The 16,022-nt window shown below is 46.2% G+C and overlaps 1 protein-coding gene and 1 long non-coding RNA gene across 2 annotated transcripts; one reads left to right on the plus strand and one right to left on the minus strand.

The window, feature by feature from the left end:
• Window positions 1–7,774: 7,774 nt before the first annotated feature.
• Window positions 7,775–12,172, minus strand: LOC310769173. Its single transcript, XR_014551484.1, has 3 exons — window positions 12,036–12,172; window positions 9,873–10,108; window positions 7,775–7,903 (listed from the first exon to the last, which is right to left on the minus strand). It is a non-coding gene; the product is annotated as an uncharacterized lncRNA (long non-coding RNA).
• LOC310768967 (uncharacterized protein) lies at window positions 7,841–13,710 on the plus strand (the record flags this gene model as incomplete). The annotated part of the gene is made up of 4 exons (XM_083627963.1): window positions 7,841–8,013; window positions 9,946–10,083; window positions 10,829–11,102; window positions 11,952–13,710. 4 exons carry the CDS (start codon window positions 7,841–7,843, stop codon window positions 12,120–12,122), a joined length of 756 nt encoding a protein of 251 aa, XP_083484089.1. The 3' UTR covers window positions 12,123–13,710.
• Window positions 13,711–16,022: the final 2,312 nt, after the last annotated feature.

Below are 16,022 nucleotides of genomic sequence, written 5' to 3' on the forward strand. Positions count from 1 at the left end.
CTAATTCCCGGGCGGCCTCATAACATGCGTCCCTTCTTTAACATTAGCACACCTCAAATCTACCTGAACTTTCCGTCCGTCTCTCGCTCTCGCTCTCGCTCTATTGCCTTGTCTGGTTCCCAAATCCTTCTTTCCTCCGAGTCTATTCTTTCCCCCACTCCCCTTTCACGTGGCTCGTGGCGCCTTAAATGTTAATGCACGACCCTCCCCGTGCCCATCGGAAGGATGCGCAGAGTTCAGGGGGTCGCCATTCTCCCAGGGACGTGCGTAAAGGATTTGCAGCCTTGGGGTGCTCCAAAGACTCCCGTGTGTTTAGACTACTGACTCCTTCGGCCGTGACCTTCCTCCTGCCCCCATCTCGACACCCCATATTCTCCCCCTTTCCCGAACTCGGTACCCACTTCCCCCAGGTTACCGATTGCCAACCCACTCTCTGCGTATTTCCTCCTCTGACGCTCGTTATCGCCTTCCTGCTGATGAAACTGTCCTGTAGTTTGTTTTGCAACTTTCATTTAGATCAGTGCCCGGGGTGAGAAGGGAGACCGGCCTTTGCCTCTCCCCTCCCGCGCTCCGCTGGGAACTTTATTGTTAAACAAATTGTTAAACGCATTCCTATGCTCCCTTCTGCGTGATTTCGCCGGTGAGTTGTGTGGGGGTCTCTTGGGTTGTTTGTTTTGATGTTGCGCAGGAATCTCAGGTGGGGAGAGCGGTCTTGCACCTGGGTCCTGCTTGGTAGCTTCTCTGGGCACCTTGGGTTGGTCAGATCCACCTGCAGAACTCTTCTTGCGTTTTCAGTTGCCGATTCCTTGTTTTGCACCCTCTGTTGTGCTAATAGAGGTGGGTTCTCTGTTGTTCAGGAAAGTTTTGGGGAGGTGTACTGCCCCGTGGAAATTGTATTCCCCTTGAAAGACACATTTTCAGAGAATAGGTCCACGGAATTGTGTCTTTCAATGGAGCTCCATTTTCAGGGAGAACATTACCCCCCCAAATATATATAAATGCTAAGCAGATTTTAAGATGTTTTTAGGACAGAACCCAAAGGGTGTAATGGGACTGCAGATCCATTTGTACATTTGCTGAGGAATTGGGGGTTGCCTTTAGCTACCTGCTGAGTCCGGATTTCCCATTATGCTGTGTGGATTTGTACCTGCTGGCAATGCAATCAATATGGCTTGTTTATATACCTTCTTAAAAAGTTACATTTTGGGGGCATGGTTTTTTGGGATTCTCTCCCTGATGAATGTATTTGAGGCAGGTAGTAGCTGGGACTTTTGGTGACTTGCACAAGACTGGATCAAAGAGTTTGTTGCAGAGCTGAGAACTAAATATTAGGCTTTTTCAGGGCTGGTGTGTGCAGTACATTGTTTGGTCTGTGTGAGTTGTTCTGACCATTCCTGGCTGCACGCTCACTTTGCATGTGTGTGTATCTGGGATGTCAGGTGGAGAGATGCTATATTGAGGCTCATTCATGGATGTTCTGGCAAGTGGACAAATCAAGTGCAGTATAAATAGCTTTGCATGCAGGGAAGTTTTTAAGTATAGGGAAGTTTTTAATGGTTTATATTAGTTGTATATGTGTTGTAAGCCACCTAGAGTGGCTGGGGAAACCCAGCCAGATGGATGGGGTATAAAAAAATATTATTGTTATTGTTAATATTATCTTCAAGTGTCTCAGGGGTGAGGAAACTGCGGCCATCCAGATGTGGTTGACTCCAATTCCCATCAGCCCTAGGCAGCATGACCAATGGCTAGGGGATGATGGAAGTTGTAGTCTAGCAACAGTCTGAGTGCTCCCAGTTTCCCCATCCTTTCCCATTTTCTTGAGGAGGGAAAGAATCTCAAAATTCCTAGTGGGTTACTCCAGTTTCAGATGTTGCGATGTGTTGCATTTTGGTGTCTCTGCTGGATAGCATTTATTTTTTTCATCACCCTTAAGCCAATGGTCTTGCTACCTTTGGACCCAAGTATGCATTCAGGGACATTCTGCATGTACTTTGCATGGTGGCAGTCCTGCTATTGCTACCCCCCTGGTAGCAAGCTGTGACCCAGTAGTAGTAGCTCTTTCCTGCCCACAGGCTAAAGCTAAATGGTGCATTTGGGGAAGTGGTTGCCTAAAGGGCTGGCAGTGAACATCTCTTGGGGTGCATTTGTTCCTTCCAGGCAGCATGAATTCCTGAATATCTGTTAAAGCCCTACCCCCTCCCTAAAAAGATAACCAAACAGAAAAGGTGCCCCTTAGCATTTAAAGCCTGCTAAGTCGCATTTGTGAAGGGCCATTGTTGATGGGCTTAGATAAGGTGTCTGAAGGCTTTCTCTTTTTTTATCTGTTGTGTGTCTCACCTTGGTTTTTGGAATGACCACTGCAATGCATAGCTTAGAGCCTCTCATTTGCATTTTTTTTAAATCAATTGTTTCCTAATGGGTCCTGTATTGCCCCAGGAGAGGGTGGATCTTGCTAAATTAGCATCTGTATCACAAGGTTTCTAAATAGCCATTGGACAGCTGCTGGTAGACCAAACAATTAATTTGTCTGCACTTTTGGGAGGGTTGAGGTTGAATCATTCCTTATCAACCTTGCACTTTCCAGATGTTTCGGGGGAGAATTCCCATCAGGGTGCTGGAAGAGGCTAATGGGAATCTTAGTCCAACGCATCTGGAGGGAGGCCCCAGGCTAAATAAATCTGTCTTAAGTGTTGTGTTCAGTTGCTTGCTGTTTTATAGCTTCTGGATTAATGTTTTAGCCCAGGCATAGGCAAACTGGGCCCTCCAGATGTTTTGGGACTACAACTCCCATCATCCCTAACCACTGGTCCTGTTAGCCAGGGATGATGGGAGTTGTAGTTCCAAAACATCTGGAGGGCCCAGTTTGCCTATGCCTGCTTTAGCCTCTAGAACTGGGCTTCCCAAACTTGGGTCTCCAGCTGCTTTTGAACTACAACTCCCATAATCCCTAGCTGACTGGTCAGGGATGATGGGAATTGTGGTCCCAAACACAGCTGTAGACCCAAGTTTGATGAAACCCTGATCTAGAAGCATAGTTATTGTTTGCAATGCCTGGGTTATAAATAGGATAACCTCCATATGTGCATAGCCACCAGAATATCATAATAAAACCACACACACAGAGTAGATCATAGACCATAAAATTGTACGGTTGAAAGGGACCCCAGGGGTCATCTAGTCCAACCCCCTGCAATGCAGGAATCTCCACACACTGTCCTCCATCCAGTTTTGAAACCAGACTCTGCTTAGCTTTGCAAACAATACTGGTATTACGTAGTGTGCTTCCTAGGTGTAGAACATCTCAGTGGTACTTAAACTAACCTTGGAAAGTAGGCCAGTGTGATTTCCTCTTGTACTGTGGATTGTGCAAGGCGGGGAACACCAAAGTGGAGAGGAATGGTGCCTTGCAAGAACCCATTCAGTAAGTTTGCAAACAGAGCGGGTTATGTATGTTTTGAATGGAGGCTTTCCTTCCTGGGTACGGACTGTTTGGCCAAACATTTGTTTTTATTTTAAAAGATGTGTAAACGGCTTTATCGGGAATGTGTCCTTGGTGAGGAGCCTCACGAGTTAGCTGGCATTGAAAAGTGGATGGAGTAGGAAGGGTTTGCTTTTTGTTCCCCGTGAGGCAGAAAGCGAAAGAGGGAAGTGGGAAAAGCCCCTAGGTCCAAAAATTCCTGTGGGGTGAGGCAAGTGGGAAATCATTTTCCAGAATCCCCTTTGTTTGGGGAGGGCAGAGGAGAGCACAAGGGAATTCCCAGTTCACCTTTTCACTTAGGTTGAGTGGGAAGTGACTGACAAACCATGTGTGTGTGTTTGTCTAGGTCTAGGAACAGGTGTCAGATTTGGCTTTGGCAGTTGAAAAACAGCAGGTGCTCAGGCAGCAACCGTGACTTAGTTTGGGTGTGTGTGCCTCTGCATTAAAGTTGGGCCATCTGAGGTCCTAGGGCAGGTGGGGGGGACCCTTAGCCCTCCAGATGTTGTTGACCTGTGGCTTCCATCACTTCTGGCCATTACCTGTGCTTTCTGCATTAAAGTTGGGCCATCTGAGGTCCTAGGGCAGGTGTGTGGGGACCCTTAGCCCCCCATTACCTGTGCTTTCTGGGACTGATGGGAGTCATAGTCTAGCAGCATCTAAAAGACAAAGGACCCCCCCCCCAGACCTGAGTTACAACCTGGTTCCAAAATTTGATATTTGTGGGGCAGAAATGAGCCCCAAAGTAGAACTGATCACATTTTAAGTGATCCAAAAAATCTGGATTTTAAATTTTTTTAATGTTGCGTTTGTCAGGTTTTAAAAAATGTTTTTAGGGTAGATTTTCAGGCTTCCCTGGTGGGGGCAGATTTTTTGATTTCTGGTTTTGGTGATCCTGTGAGTAATGTGTGTCTTGCCAGGAACTGAAGCTTCCTTTTCCACCCCAGTATTAGCTTCCACTTCCAAAGTAGTTTGTGGGACCCCAGTGTGCTCCGCACTGTTTACCATTTCCAGGAAGTGCTTTGTGTCATGGTTTTGGCTCCCTCTCCCTATGATATCATTTGATTTTTTTCCCCCCAATGTGACTCTTGAGTCGGTGATAAACGCAGGTGAGCTGATAGACGCTGCAGATAGCTTGCTGAGCTAATGATACTTGACAGGTTTTGTGGCTTGGAGGGGTGAGGTGGGTGAACGCTTAAAAACAGGTGCCTCTCCTCTTCCTTACAGCCTTGGGACCTATGTAATGGCTTGCCTTTCTGGCAAATAATGCTGTGCGTTATTCTTGTTATCTGTCCAGCAAGTGTCTTGCTCAGGTTCTGGGTGGGATGGGGCCCTTCTGGCCATGTTTGCTGGAGTTGGTGGCCGTTGTGGTTTAGCACCATCTGTTACTCACACCTGGCCTTGCTGCTGCAACTTTCTCCTTTGTTATCCTCAAGACTAGCCTGTAAGGTGCTATAATCCAGGCTTCCCTTTGATGGCTGTCAGTCAGGACCAGACCTGTCATTAGACAGGCGAGGTGGCCTGCTTCGGGTGTCTGATCTTCACTGTTTTCAAAAGTCCGTTAAACGACTGATGGTAATTTTTTTCCTGCATGTGCTTGTGAGCATACCTATACACGTACAAGTGTGCCAGCCATGTGGACTTTGCCTCAAGTCCCACATCGCCTTGGACTGTCTCTGCTGTTGCTTGAGCATCAGAACAGGCCTGTTGTATACTGGGTGCAGTTCAAGATGCTGTGCTTCTAAGGCCTACACTGCAGGGCTGGGGGACAAGTGCCCTTCCAGATGATGTTGAGTTCCAACCCCTGTCAACCCTGGCCCTGGGGGTGATAGGAACTGTAGACCAGCAGCAACTGGAGGCAGTGTTTTCTGGGCGCATTTTGCACCGGGCTATCGGCCACTTGTGGTGCCTGATGTCTCCACCATCTGGAGGTGCACGCCTGGGGATCTTAGGATCTTGCCTGTTTCCACACACTAACACCACATCCTGTAGAATTTTATCAATGATATTTTATCTTCGCAGTCAGAACGAATTTCAGGAAGCAAAAAGACTCACGAGCCATCAGGCCCCTAACTGGCAAGTAGACATTCCGTTTTGGAGGCTGTAACCCTGGTTTAAGGAGCCATTTGGTTCCTAGCTTATATATATCTGGGTTTTTAACAGTATGGCATCTAGACTAGCTTTCCAGGATCATAGGTAACTCCTGTCATGCACAGAGAAAGATCTCTGTCTGAAATCTTGAGAGCTACTGCCTGTCAGTGTAGACAGTTGCAGAGGGACCCAAGGTGTGACTCTGTTTATAGGTCATGTTTGGTTTTGGCTCATGTGCTCCTATATAGATTCTGCCCACATTTCACTCAGCTGACGGTTCTTGTAGATTTGACTCTGCGGGGGCAGAACCTGCCTCCGTGTGTTTTGGAAGCATAGGGCTGGGGTTATGATGGACAACAACATTGACCATTATTTCCTGATTTGCAACATTCATTTGCCTCTCTCTCTAGCCAAGCTAAACACAGCTGGGTGCAAGGGAGCCTTCTTTCTGCATCAACAAACCATAAATCTCTTGCCTTGCCCCAACTGCCTTGTGCAAGAGATCACAGCTTTGTACGGGTGTGTGTGAGCGCATGCAGACGTACCCAGTCACGTGCCAGTGTTGATAGGAAGAGGTTGGCAGCCCACGCATGGCCCTTTCTCTTTTTGTTTTGCTGCTTCGAGGCCCAGCCCCTCGTGTTGCAACCTTTTGCAACCAACTCAGTGTGTACTTCTGTGTCCCGTCAATGGCAGGTAATCTGCTTGCAACAAGCTGTTCCCGGAAACTGAGCGGGCCAGCCCAGTGGGGGGAAGAGCGTGTGCGTACAAAATGGCATGGCTGAGCATCCAGGCTGTGGTTGTTCTTATCTGGAGTGTGTGTGCTGTTTGGGTGGGGGTAGGTGATTGACAAGGGAAGTAGAATTCTTGGTACCATCAGCATCAATCGAGAGAACTAGCAGAATGTAGGGCAGGTAGCTTTGGCAAATGCTGCTTTAAAAACCTAGGTTACAGTCACCAAAATGGAATGTCTAGGGGCCATTTCCACTTCTCCCTGTGAATAATCTTCTCCTCCTCCTGGCTTTACTTTACTTTTCTTGTTCTTCATTATCATCATCTATACGGCTCTATATTTTAAAGGAAAACTCTCAAGCAGTTTACAACCCTTTAAGCCATCAAATAAAACAATTCAGAACAAGACAAATTCAAACTTCAAGGAAAATATCTAAGATCCTTCTCTAAAGTGATGTTTTGCCTTCCTCATATTTCTTAACCTGCTTAATTTATAGAGCTTGCCCTATAGTAGAAGTACCCTAGGAAGCCAGGGTCACAGTGTAGGACTTGTAAGGCCAGGGTTCAAATCCCCGGACTCTGCCATGAAGCTCACTTGGCTGTCCTTGGGCCAGTTACAGCCCCTTAACCTACCTCACAGGGTCGTTGTTGGGATTAATTGAGGAGGTGGGTGAACAATGTATTGCTTGGAGAAAAAAGCAGGATGTAAATGAAATAAATAAGCTTCTTCTGAAGAAAGCTGGAGGGGCCGGCCAGATGTCAGACACCAGCCTGGCATTCAGAGATCTCCACGTGGTGCCATTTGGTGATTAGATGATACACCTGAGTTTCTGACGCTGGGTGGGCCTTCTCACTCACCTTATTCATGGTTCTCCTTAACTAAGAAGGCTCCCCCTCCCCCTTTTTAAAAAGGATAAGGGACTTAGTTTTTGACCCCTTTCCTCTAGGGCATAGGGGAGTGCTATAGTTAAGAGACATGTTTGTTATTGATAAGGGTGTTGACCCACAAGCATTCACCCCCCTCCCAAATGCCCTTTTGGCTGTGTTGTAATTCTCATCCTCCTCCTTGACCCAAGGATGGATGGGTTGTGTGAATAGTAGCGAGCTAGAGAGTCCTAGATGGCCACAAGGCAGCCCACTGCAGCACCACCTTGTCCAAAAGTCCTGGAGCCAGTGTTTTGTCAAAAAGGTTGCCTACTCAGCTGAATTGGTATGGGACTGGCAGGAGCCCTGATGTAACAGCCTTGCAAGCTCTGCCTCGGTGATTCACTTCTGCTTCATAGGCCCGAGTCACTATTTTGTGGTCCTGGTGTTGCAAGCTTTTAGAACAAAGAGTTTCCTCGTGCTGTGCAGGAACACAGCTCTCTCTCTCGAATCTGTTCCTTGCAAATTGAAGGGCCACTTCTTTTGGCACAAAGTGACTTTTTAGAGAGTTTCCCCGCTTCCTACACTGGAGCCCTTGGCTGCTTTCTTTGTAGGGCTCATTTGCTGAATGGGATTTCTTCTTTTCTCCCCCAGGACGTACACAGCGAAGGGCCCAAGATGAAGGAGGAAGTGGAAAAAGCAGTCTGGTTCATCTCCCGCGTGATGGATCGCGACCGGAAGCTGGAGGAGGAGAAGGTGGAGCGTTTCAGGGAGAGCCTGGCCACGATCCTGTGCGAGCGCTACAAGGACCATTGGTACCCAGAGAAACCCTGCAAAGGGCAGGCTTACAGGTAAGCAAGGAAGTTGATTTTTTTTTTATGAACTAAAATTGGAATACTGTCAACTGATGGAAGAGCTTTCAGCAAACAGATCCCCCCACCTTTCGGTTAAGTTGACATTCACGTTGTTACCAAATACCGTGTTATTACAAAATGTCAACATTTGTGGCCTGCTGTTTTTAGGTGCTGATTTTAAATTGTTTTGGAAATGCCGATTTGGGATTCATTTGAATGGAGTGCGGCATAGAAATTCACTAAATCAACTCCCTTTCTGAATGCCAACAGGCTTGTTCACACATTACATTGGGTGAAAGAGTCTACACTTCATACAGCTCGGTGGCTGCCACACCACTGTGACAAAATTTAAGAACTTGTAATGGAAATAAGGCACATTCTCCCTCTGTTTGCCCTTTTTGGCTTCCTTCCTCCTCTTAGTTTTCTTCCTCCGAGATCAGGGTGGGGGGAAGCTGTAGAATAGTTTAGGACTACAAGCTCCTCATCAGCCTCGGCTAGCATGGTCAGAGGTCATGGATAATGGGAGTTGCAGGCTCAGCAGTATCTAGAGGACCGCAAGCTCCTTATTAGGGCTGAAGGTTAGATTGTAAGCTCCTCGGGGCAGGGACTTTGGTGCTATGTGAGTAAATAAACAATACACAGCTGCTTCTGATTCTCATTGCCTTAAAGAAAGGGATAAAAAGAGCTTGTGCTTTTTGCCAATAACTTGTGTTCTGCTCCGGAACCATGAGGGCTAGCTACTTGGATAAATACATTTCACATTTAAAGGAGAAAGGGGAAGAAATAGACTCAGAGCTGCGGTTATGTTCCTTGCTCTGTCTCGAGATCCCAGACATTGTTACTCACCCTCGCCTCTTGTCTGTCTGTTTGTCGAGGATGAGGCAACGATTGGATGCCTCTTTATGGCGGCAGCTGTTTGCAGAGCTAGCTGCAAAATAACTGTATTGTACCTCTCAAGGCTATTTGTGTAGCTGATAGAGAACTGCGGTTTACAAACCAGTTGGCTGCTGCTACGCCTGTGTCACCAGCCTGCAGGTCAGCTGGAAGCTTTGTTTGCAAGGACTCTGTCTGGAGCTTGTTGTACTACAGATTATTACCTGGCAGTCCCTGTTTTATAATATAACAAATTGCTGTGTACACAGAGTACCCGAGTGGCAGAGCATGTTCATTTCAAGTAAATCCTGCTGAGCTTAGTGGCAATTAATTTCTGACTTTGCGCACGTGTAGAGAACAAATGTTCGAGTCACCCAGCAAAAGTAGAAATGTTAGATTCACCCAGCAAAATTGATTTGGCCGTAGATTCTGGGCAGACAGGTGCAAAGGGCGCAACGAGTAGGCAACCTACAGTTCTTAATTCTGAAGTTTAAATTGTGCAATAAAAACAATAAGTCTAATAATAATAAGTATTTGTAAGATGCCATAGATAGAGGTATACCTGTTAAATAATTATGCATATTTTTATAGATATAAAATATTTAGAATTGTAAGGTGAAAGGGATTGTGGTCTATGTGTATTGCATGATTTCGTGGTTCTAGGGTTTCCCCCCATTGTGTTTACAAAAATGCATTCAAAATGCTAATTCAACAGCCCAGGAAATGATTGTATTCAAAATGTGAAAATGGAAGTGCTGGCAACCTTGAATATGTATAAATAGCTTGTTTGCCTCTCTTAAGTAGACTTAAAGGTCTCTTCAGTTTCTGACAAAGCTACATCACAGATTAGTGAGGATCGGGGTGGGGGGAGACTGCAGATGCCACCCCGCCAAGCTCTTTAGAGGAAATGAATAAGAGCAAACCATGCTAATTTTCTTGGGGGTGTCCGGGTGGTTCTCCCCATTATGGGAATGTAAGTTTACCTGCTGTGCCTGATCACCATATCTCGTTCTAAATCTAAGCCCTTTCTGCATCATCTCCGCTTCCTCCTCGCAGGTGCATCCGAATCAACAGGCAGTATACCAAAGATGATGCCATCCTGAAAGCTTGTATGGAGAGTGGTCTCGATTACTCGGCCTTGACGCTGAAAGGCGAAATTACAATCTGGATTGATCCTGGCGAGGTTTCTTGCAGGTGAGTGCATTCGACGGAACCGTCCCTTTAAAAAAGCAACAACCCCCATAGGTGAGTTATAATGGAAAGCACCCTTTGAAAGAGGGATTCCCCTTCGTGTTGTGTAAAGTTCTTATGCTAAGAGTTGATTTTTAATTGAGCACCAACAATTCTTGTTCAACCCAATAATTTCTTTGAAGCACCCCATCCTTCAGATGAATAGAGCAACTTGTAAGAGCAGTTTTAAAGCTTGCGATTCATTTAGCTCATCATATTTTTCAGTTCTTAAAGTTATGTAGAAGCTCATATAACTTATCACCCGGAGCATACAGTAAATGGATTTTCATTTCCTTCTTTATTTTCATACCCCCCAACCACATTACAAAAGTAAGATTGATACAAATCTTACTTCTGCTTGAACAGCATTTCAGGATTCAGATTATGTTTCTCTAAAGCACAGCATTGTCTAAATACAGGATTAAGGACATTCTGTTTAACATAATATTCGATCTAATACTTTATGGCATTCATTGTTTTCTATAACGTGTGATTAAAACAAATGTCCCCATTCACTGGATCCACATTCGAGCTTTCTCGATTCACCTTGCATTTTTCATTAAAAAAAACCAAGCCATCATTGGAACTGTTCTCTGCTTGCAAAATAAAACATTTAAGAAAAAAACTGCCTGTCTTCCTTCCAATGGAAGCTTGTGAGTGTAAATAGAGGGAAAGCGCTGATCCCTACCTTCCTTCCCCCCCACCCCAGGCTTGGCGAAAACAGCCGCCCCTTCACAGTGAAGGATGATGAGGAGATGAAGGAGAAGAGGAAGGAGAAGGAGAAGAAAGTGGAGAGAAGCAGTAGCAGTAGCAGCAGCAGTGGCAAAGCAACGCCTGAGTCTGAGACGTCTGACTATCACTCCGAGTCTCCTTCGGAGTCGCCTTCTGAGTGTGCGTCGTCCTCAGAGGATGAGAGTTCCGGCAGGCGTTCTGCAGCAAAGACATCGCAGATTAAAGCCGGGGGAGCAAATCTCCCCAAACACGTAAGCTGATAGGAGAGAGGCTGGGAATCTGGTTCTGTACTGTGTGTTTGCTTCTAGGCAGCAATGTAATTTTATGCAGTGTTTTGTACTATAATAATAAAAATAATAAATAATTTATTATTTACAACCCGCCCATCTGTCTGGGTTTCCTCAGCCGCTCTGGGCGGCTTCCAACAAAATATTAAAAACGCAATAAAACATCAAACATTAAAAACCTCCCTAAACAGATGTCTTCTAAAATTCAAATAGTTGTTTATTTCCTTGACATCTGATGGGAGGGCGTTCCACAGGGCAGGTGCCACTACTGAGAAGGCCCTCTGCCTGGTTCCCTGTAACTTCCACTTCTTGCAGGGAGGGAATCTTGGGCTGAATGATGAGGGAATTCTTGGGTTGAATGATGGAGGTGGAGATGCTCCTTCAGGTATACTGGGCCGAGGCCATTTAGGGCTTTAAAGGTCAACACCAACACTTTGAATTGTGCTCGGAAATGTACTGGGAGCCAGTGCAGGTCTTTCAGGACCAGTGTTATGTGGTCTCAGCAGTCACTCCCAGTCACCAGTCCAGCTGCTGCATTTTGGATTAGCGCAAAGGGGGCACTGGCCTACCAAGCTCAAATGACCCACCCACCTGCCTTACATGCAACCAGTCTAGGGGGATGACCCTGGCTGTCTGAATTGTGCTCGGAAACATACTGCTAGCCAATGTAGGTCTTTCAGGACAGGTGTTATATCGTCTCTGTTTTGTTTTGTGCTGAGGTCGTTTATCTTGTGCCCAAGCGTTAATAAACTACACCAATATGTTGCGTATTTAAGAAGTCCTATTCTGACCTCTCTCTCCCCCCTTTTCCAGGAGCCCCATCGCTACCGAACGCCATCTCCCCTTTGGATCCCGCACCCACAAGGCACAGTGTTCAGCTACTTCCCTGTAACTTACTATTACGTTCAGCCGACGATGCCGGTTCTCCAGAGACCCAACCCCAACATGTTGAAACGGCTCACGAAGCGAGCATCCAAACCCTGAAGACTGGGCAGAGCCTGGGGGTGGTTGTGGGGTTTTTTTGGGGGTGGGGGTGGGAAACCGTAGTATCCCTTCACGAAGGACACCTGGCTCCTAAGACTCCTCCTTGAGTCTGGAGAGGTTCCTTGAGAGGGGCTGGGTTGGGCTGACCTTGTTTCTATGGTGTTGAACAACTGTAGCATTCCAGTTTGTCTGATTAAGCCCTTCCAGAATGGACGGGCTGTGTTTGCCAGTGGTTAGAGCAGGGTAAGGTGAGTGTAAAATATATATTTATATATATATATATATATAGTGTGAGTGTGTGTGTTTTCAGCTCTTTATAGAGAGAGAAATGTGAAGCGGTGGGGCAAAGGACCCGCGAGTTCCTAATTCTCAGTGGCTTTTCTCAAAGAGGTTTTCTGTAGGCGCTGTGTGTTTATCCTGCACTTTAGAACCAAACGCTGCTTCTGCTGCTTTGAATGAGAGGGACAGGAGAGCTCCTGACCCCCTATTGCACTTTTATGGGAAAACATGCCATTGCGTGCAAATGCGCTCTGTCTGCAGCAAGGCAGAGGTCCAAATAGCATTAGAGCAGAGGTGGGGGGGACCTGTGATCCTACAGATGTTGCCATGCTCCAGCTCCCTTCAGCCTCCCCCCCCAGCCCTTGGGCTGCACTGGCGGGGGGGGGGAGGCTTATGTGACCCAGAGGGCTGCAGGGTCCTCCCACCCTCTGCTAAAGCCTCATTCGCTTGCTGTTGCTGCTCAGGTCTCCTTTTGCTGCCACCCCCAGCTTCTGCAATGCATCCAGGCATCTCTCGCCTACATTTCCAGCTCTTCTGCTACTTAAGGCAAGGCTGGGGGAGCCTGTAGCCCTTCAGCTGACCTTTTCTTTGGACTCCCAGCATGCCCAGTGGTGGTGGTGAGGAGGTTGGGGTTGAGTCTAGCAGCGTCTGAATGGCCACAGGTTACCCTTCTCTGACTTAAGGTCTAGAAATTATAGGTGTTTTGTTTTTGTAAGCGCTGAGATACATCCCAGCTGTGATCCTACGTGCATATACTTGGCAGTAAGTCCAGTTCAATCCAGCAGGACTTAATTCTAAGTAGACATGCCTAGGATCGCACAGTTTGAATCCATGCGCACGTATATATATTTATATAAATATAAATACATGCCGTACTGCCTTGCGTCTTTTCTCCTGGGAATACACACAGCTGCAATAATAATACTTATCTACCTCAAGAGATGCTCTTATCAAGTTGTTATTGTTATTATTATCAAGTTATTATTATTGTTCTTACTATTATTAATACTACTGAAGGATTGTTGGCACTTGACTGGACCTACTTCTTGTTGGGGAAAGTATTATTCTTGTTGTTGCTGATAAAATGACAGATAATATATATATTTAGATATATATTATGTATTCTGTAAATAACAATCGGGAGCTTTGTAATTTATGGAATGAAAATGATTTTGTAAATATGGTACCTGCAGCTTGTTTTTACGCACCATTGATACAACAAATTTTGCCTTTTTTTAAAAAAAGCAAACGCCTCTTATCTTTTTTTATACAGCTTTTAAAAACTAATAAAATAAATGATGCAAATAAAGGATAAGGTTGTGTTTGTGGTTTGGGCAGGGGGGGGGAGAAATGATGATGATGATGGAGGTGCAGCCATTGTACACAGGCACCCAAAAAAGGAACTTTCAAAACAAAGCAAATAAGGAAGCGTTTCCGTTCTAAAACAGTCAGCTTTGTCCCTCCAGATCTTGCTGGGTTACACCACATGGCCTGGAGACAGGCAGTCAGGTTGTGCATCTGCAGCAGTGACCAGAGGAGGAATGACTGCTGGGAGGAGCTCAGAGAGAAGAAACGCCATGGCGATTCTGCAGCGGCAAAACTGGACGCCTCACTCTGCCCCAGCTGCAACAAATCATGTCTCTCCTGTATCAGTCTCTGCAGCCACAGCAGGTGCTGTAACACTCCAGCGGTTTGCCTTTACCCCCGCCCAAGGGTGCACTTTAGACAGATCCCAACGCACACACTTTTACTCTATCCAAGTTTGAAGCAAGGGAGCCTTTTCATCTAGCAAAGCTTATCCGCCTCCCCGATCTGGTCTACATATTTCCTAGCTCTGCAATGGCCTTTCTGAGTGGCCAGAGCCATATTCCAAGGGGCGACGGGATCCCATGGCCCTCCACTTATGTATTGGACAACCTCCATTCAGCCCCAGCCAGCTTACCAGTCAGGGGTGATGGAAGGAGCTGCTATTGTTCCATCGGATTTCTTAACTGGTCTTCACCACGAGGTCCCAATGCAGGTTACAGGGATTTAGAAAGATGGCATTCAAGCCAGCTAAAACAAAAGTCTATGGCAGCAGGTGTCTCACACCGAATGTAGCCGGCCTGTAGAAAAGTCTCTATCCTCTGAAAACAGACGCCATATGTACCCTTGTTAACTATGAAAATCCTTTAATAAAAAAAATTACTTTTTTAAAAAAATTAGGGTGGGTCTTAAAATATTGGTTGTAGCTCATTAGCAGCTGGGGGGGGGTGGCAACAGGCTCCATTCCACAATTGCTGGCCAAACAAAGCTGACCACATGTTTCTTACATAAAGGAAATGGAGGGAATGTCCTCTTTGGGATTTTCCTTCTCCATGCTAATAATTCCTTGCATTCGGTTTGCTCTCCCGCAAGAGAAAAAAACCTTTGCTGAAGGTTTCAGTGTTGTATACCAGCGTGCACCAACCTGGTATTCTCCAGATGGTTTGTGTTAAGTTGTGGGTGAACATATCAGACGACACAGCGATTCTTCAAACAGCTCTTGTTTATTCACAGGCCAGAACAGAACTGAACTGAAGGGTTCAGCCAGCCTGCTTATACAGAGCTCCACTAGAATGCAACAGTAACCATTTTCTGTAACTATCCAATCACGGAACGTCACTTTCAATCCCTTATTTGCATATGTGAACCTGAGTGAAAACTATCTACAGTGTCCCCCTGCTGGTCCAGGGTGAGAACTTCAGTACATAACAGTTTGGACTACAACTCCCATGAGCCCTAGGAAGTATGTGTTGGCTGGGAATGATGGGAGCTGTATGGGATAATTATTCCGGAAGATTATTGTAATTTTGAGGAGATAGTGATCTGACATGGCCAACTCTTCCTGTCTGGTTATCTCTTCCTGACTCTGGCCATCTATGTTTTATTGCTTTCTCCATCCCTTGAAAAAAAAAAGGTCTTTGATGTAGAGTAGCTCAGCCCCAGCAGGGACCAGCATCTATAAAATACCTAGTTTTGAATACAGGGGCTGGGAGTTCGCGCACAGTCTGTTGGCCACAGAGCTGTGCAAAAGAAGGCTACCTGGTGGTCACCTCACCACGTCTCCAGGGCTTCCCCTTGGCAAATTGAAGTGCTGCTTGGTAATGTATATTTTACTTGCTGTTCATAATAAAATCTGAAATCTTCTCACCCACTTGCGTTTGTATTGCTTCTGAATCTAATTTTAAAAGAGCCGTCTTGCATTTGGCAAGACAGAGCCGTACCCCCAAAGATCTGGAGGGCTCCACATTGGCAAAGGCTGATCCTACTTTAAACAGGGCTGCCATAACCAGTTCAGAACATTTCGTATGTGAAAGTAACACAACGTGCACCGTTTTGCTCTAGGGTTGCACCCTATGTGCCTTTTCTGCACACATAGGCACAATTGGGAGCCAATGTGTCATTGGTGGTGCGAGCCCAGGGTTTGAAACCCCACTTTCAGCCGTGAAGCTCACTGCGTCACCTTGGGCCAGTTGCTGCCTCTAAGCCTAACCCACCTCACTGAGTTATGAGCACAACCACAATAAAAGAGATAGCTGGATCAGGCCAATGGACAAGCCTGTCCAACATTCGGTTCTCACAGCTGCAAAACAGCGGCCT

The sequence above is a fragment of the Podarcis filfolensis genome (assembly GCF_964270895.1).
Source record: "Podarcis filfolensis genome assembly, chromosome: 8".
Classification (NCBI taxonomy): Eukaryota; Metazoa; Chordata; class Lepidosauria; order Squamata; family Lacertidae; genus Podarcis; species Podarcis filfolensis.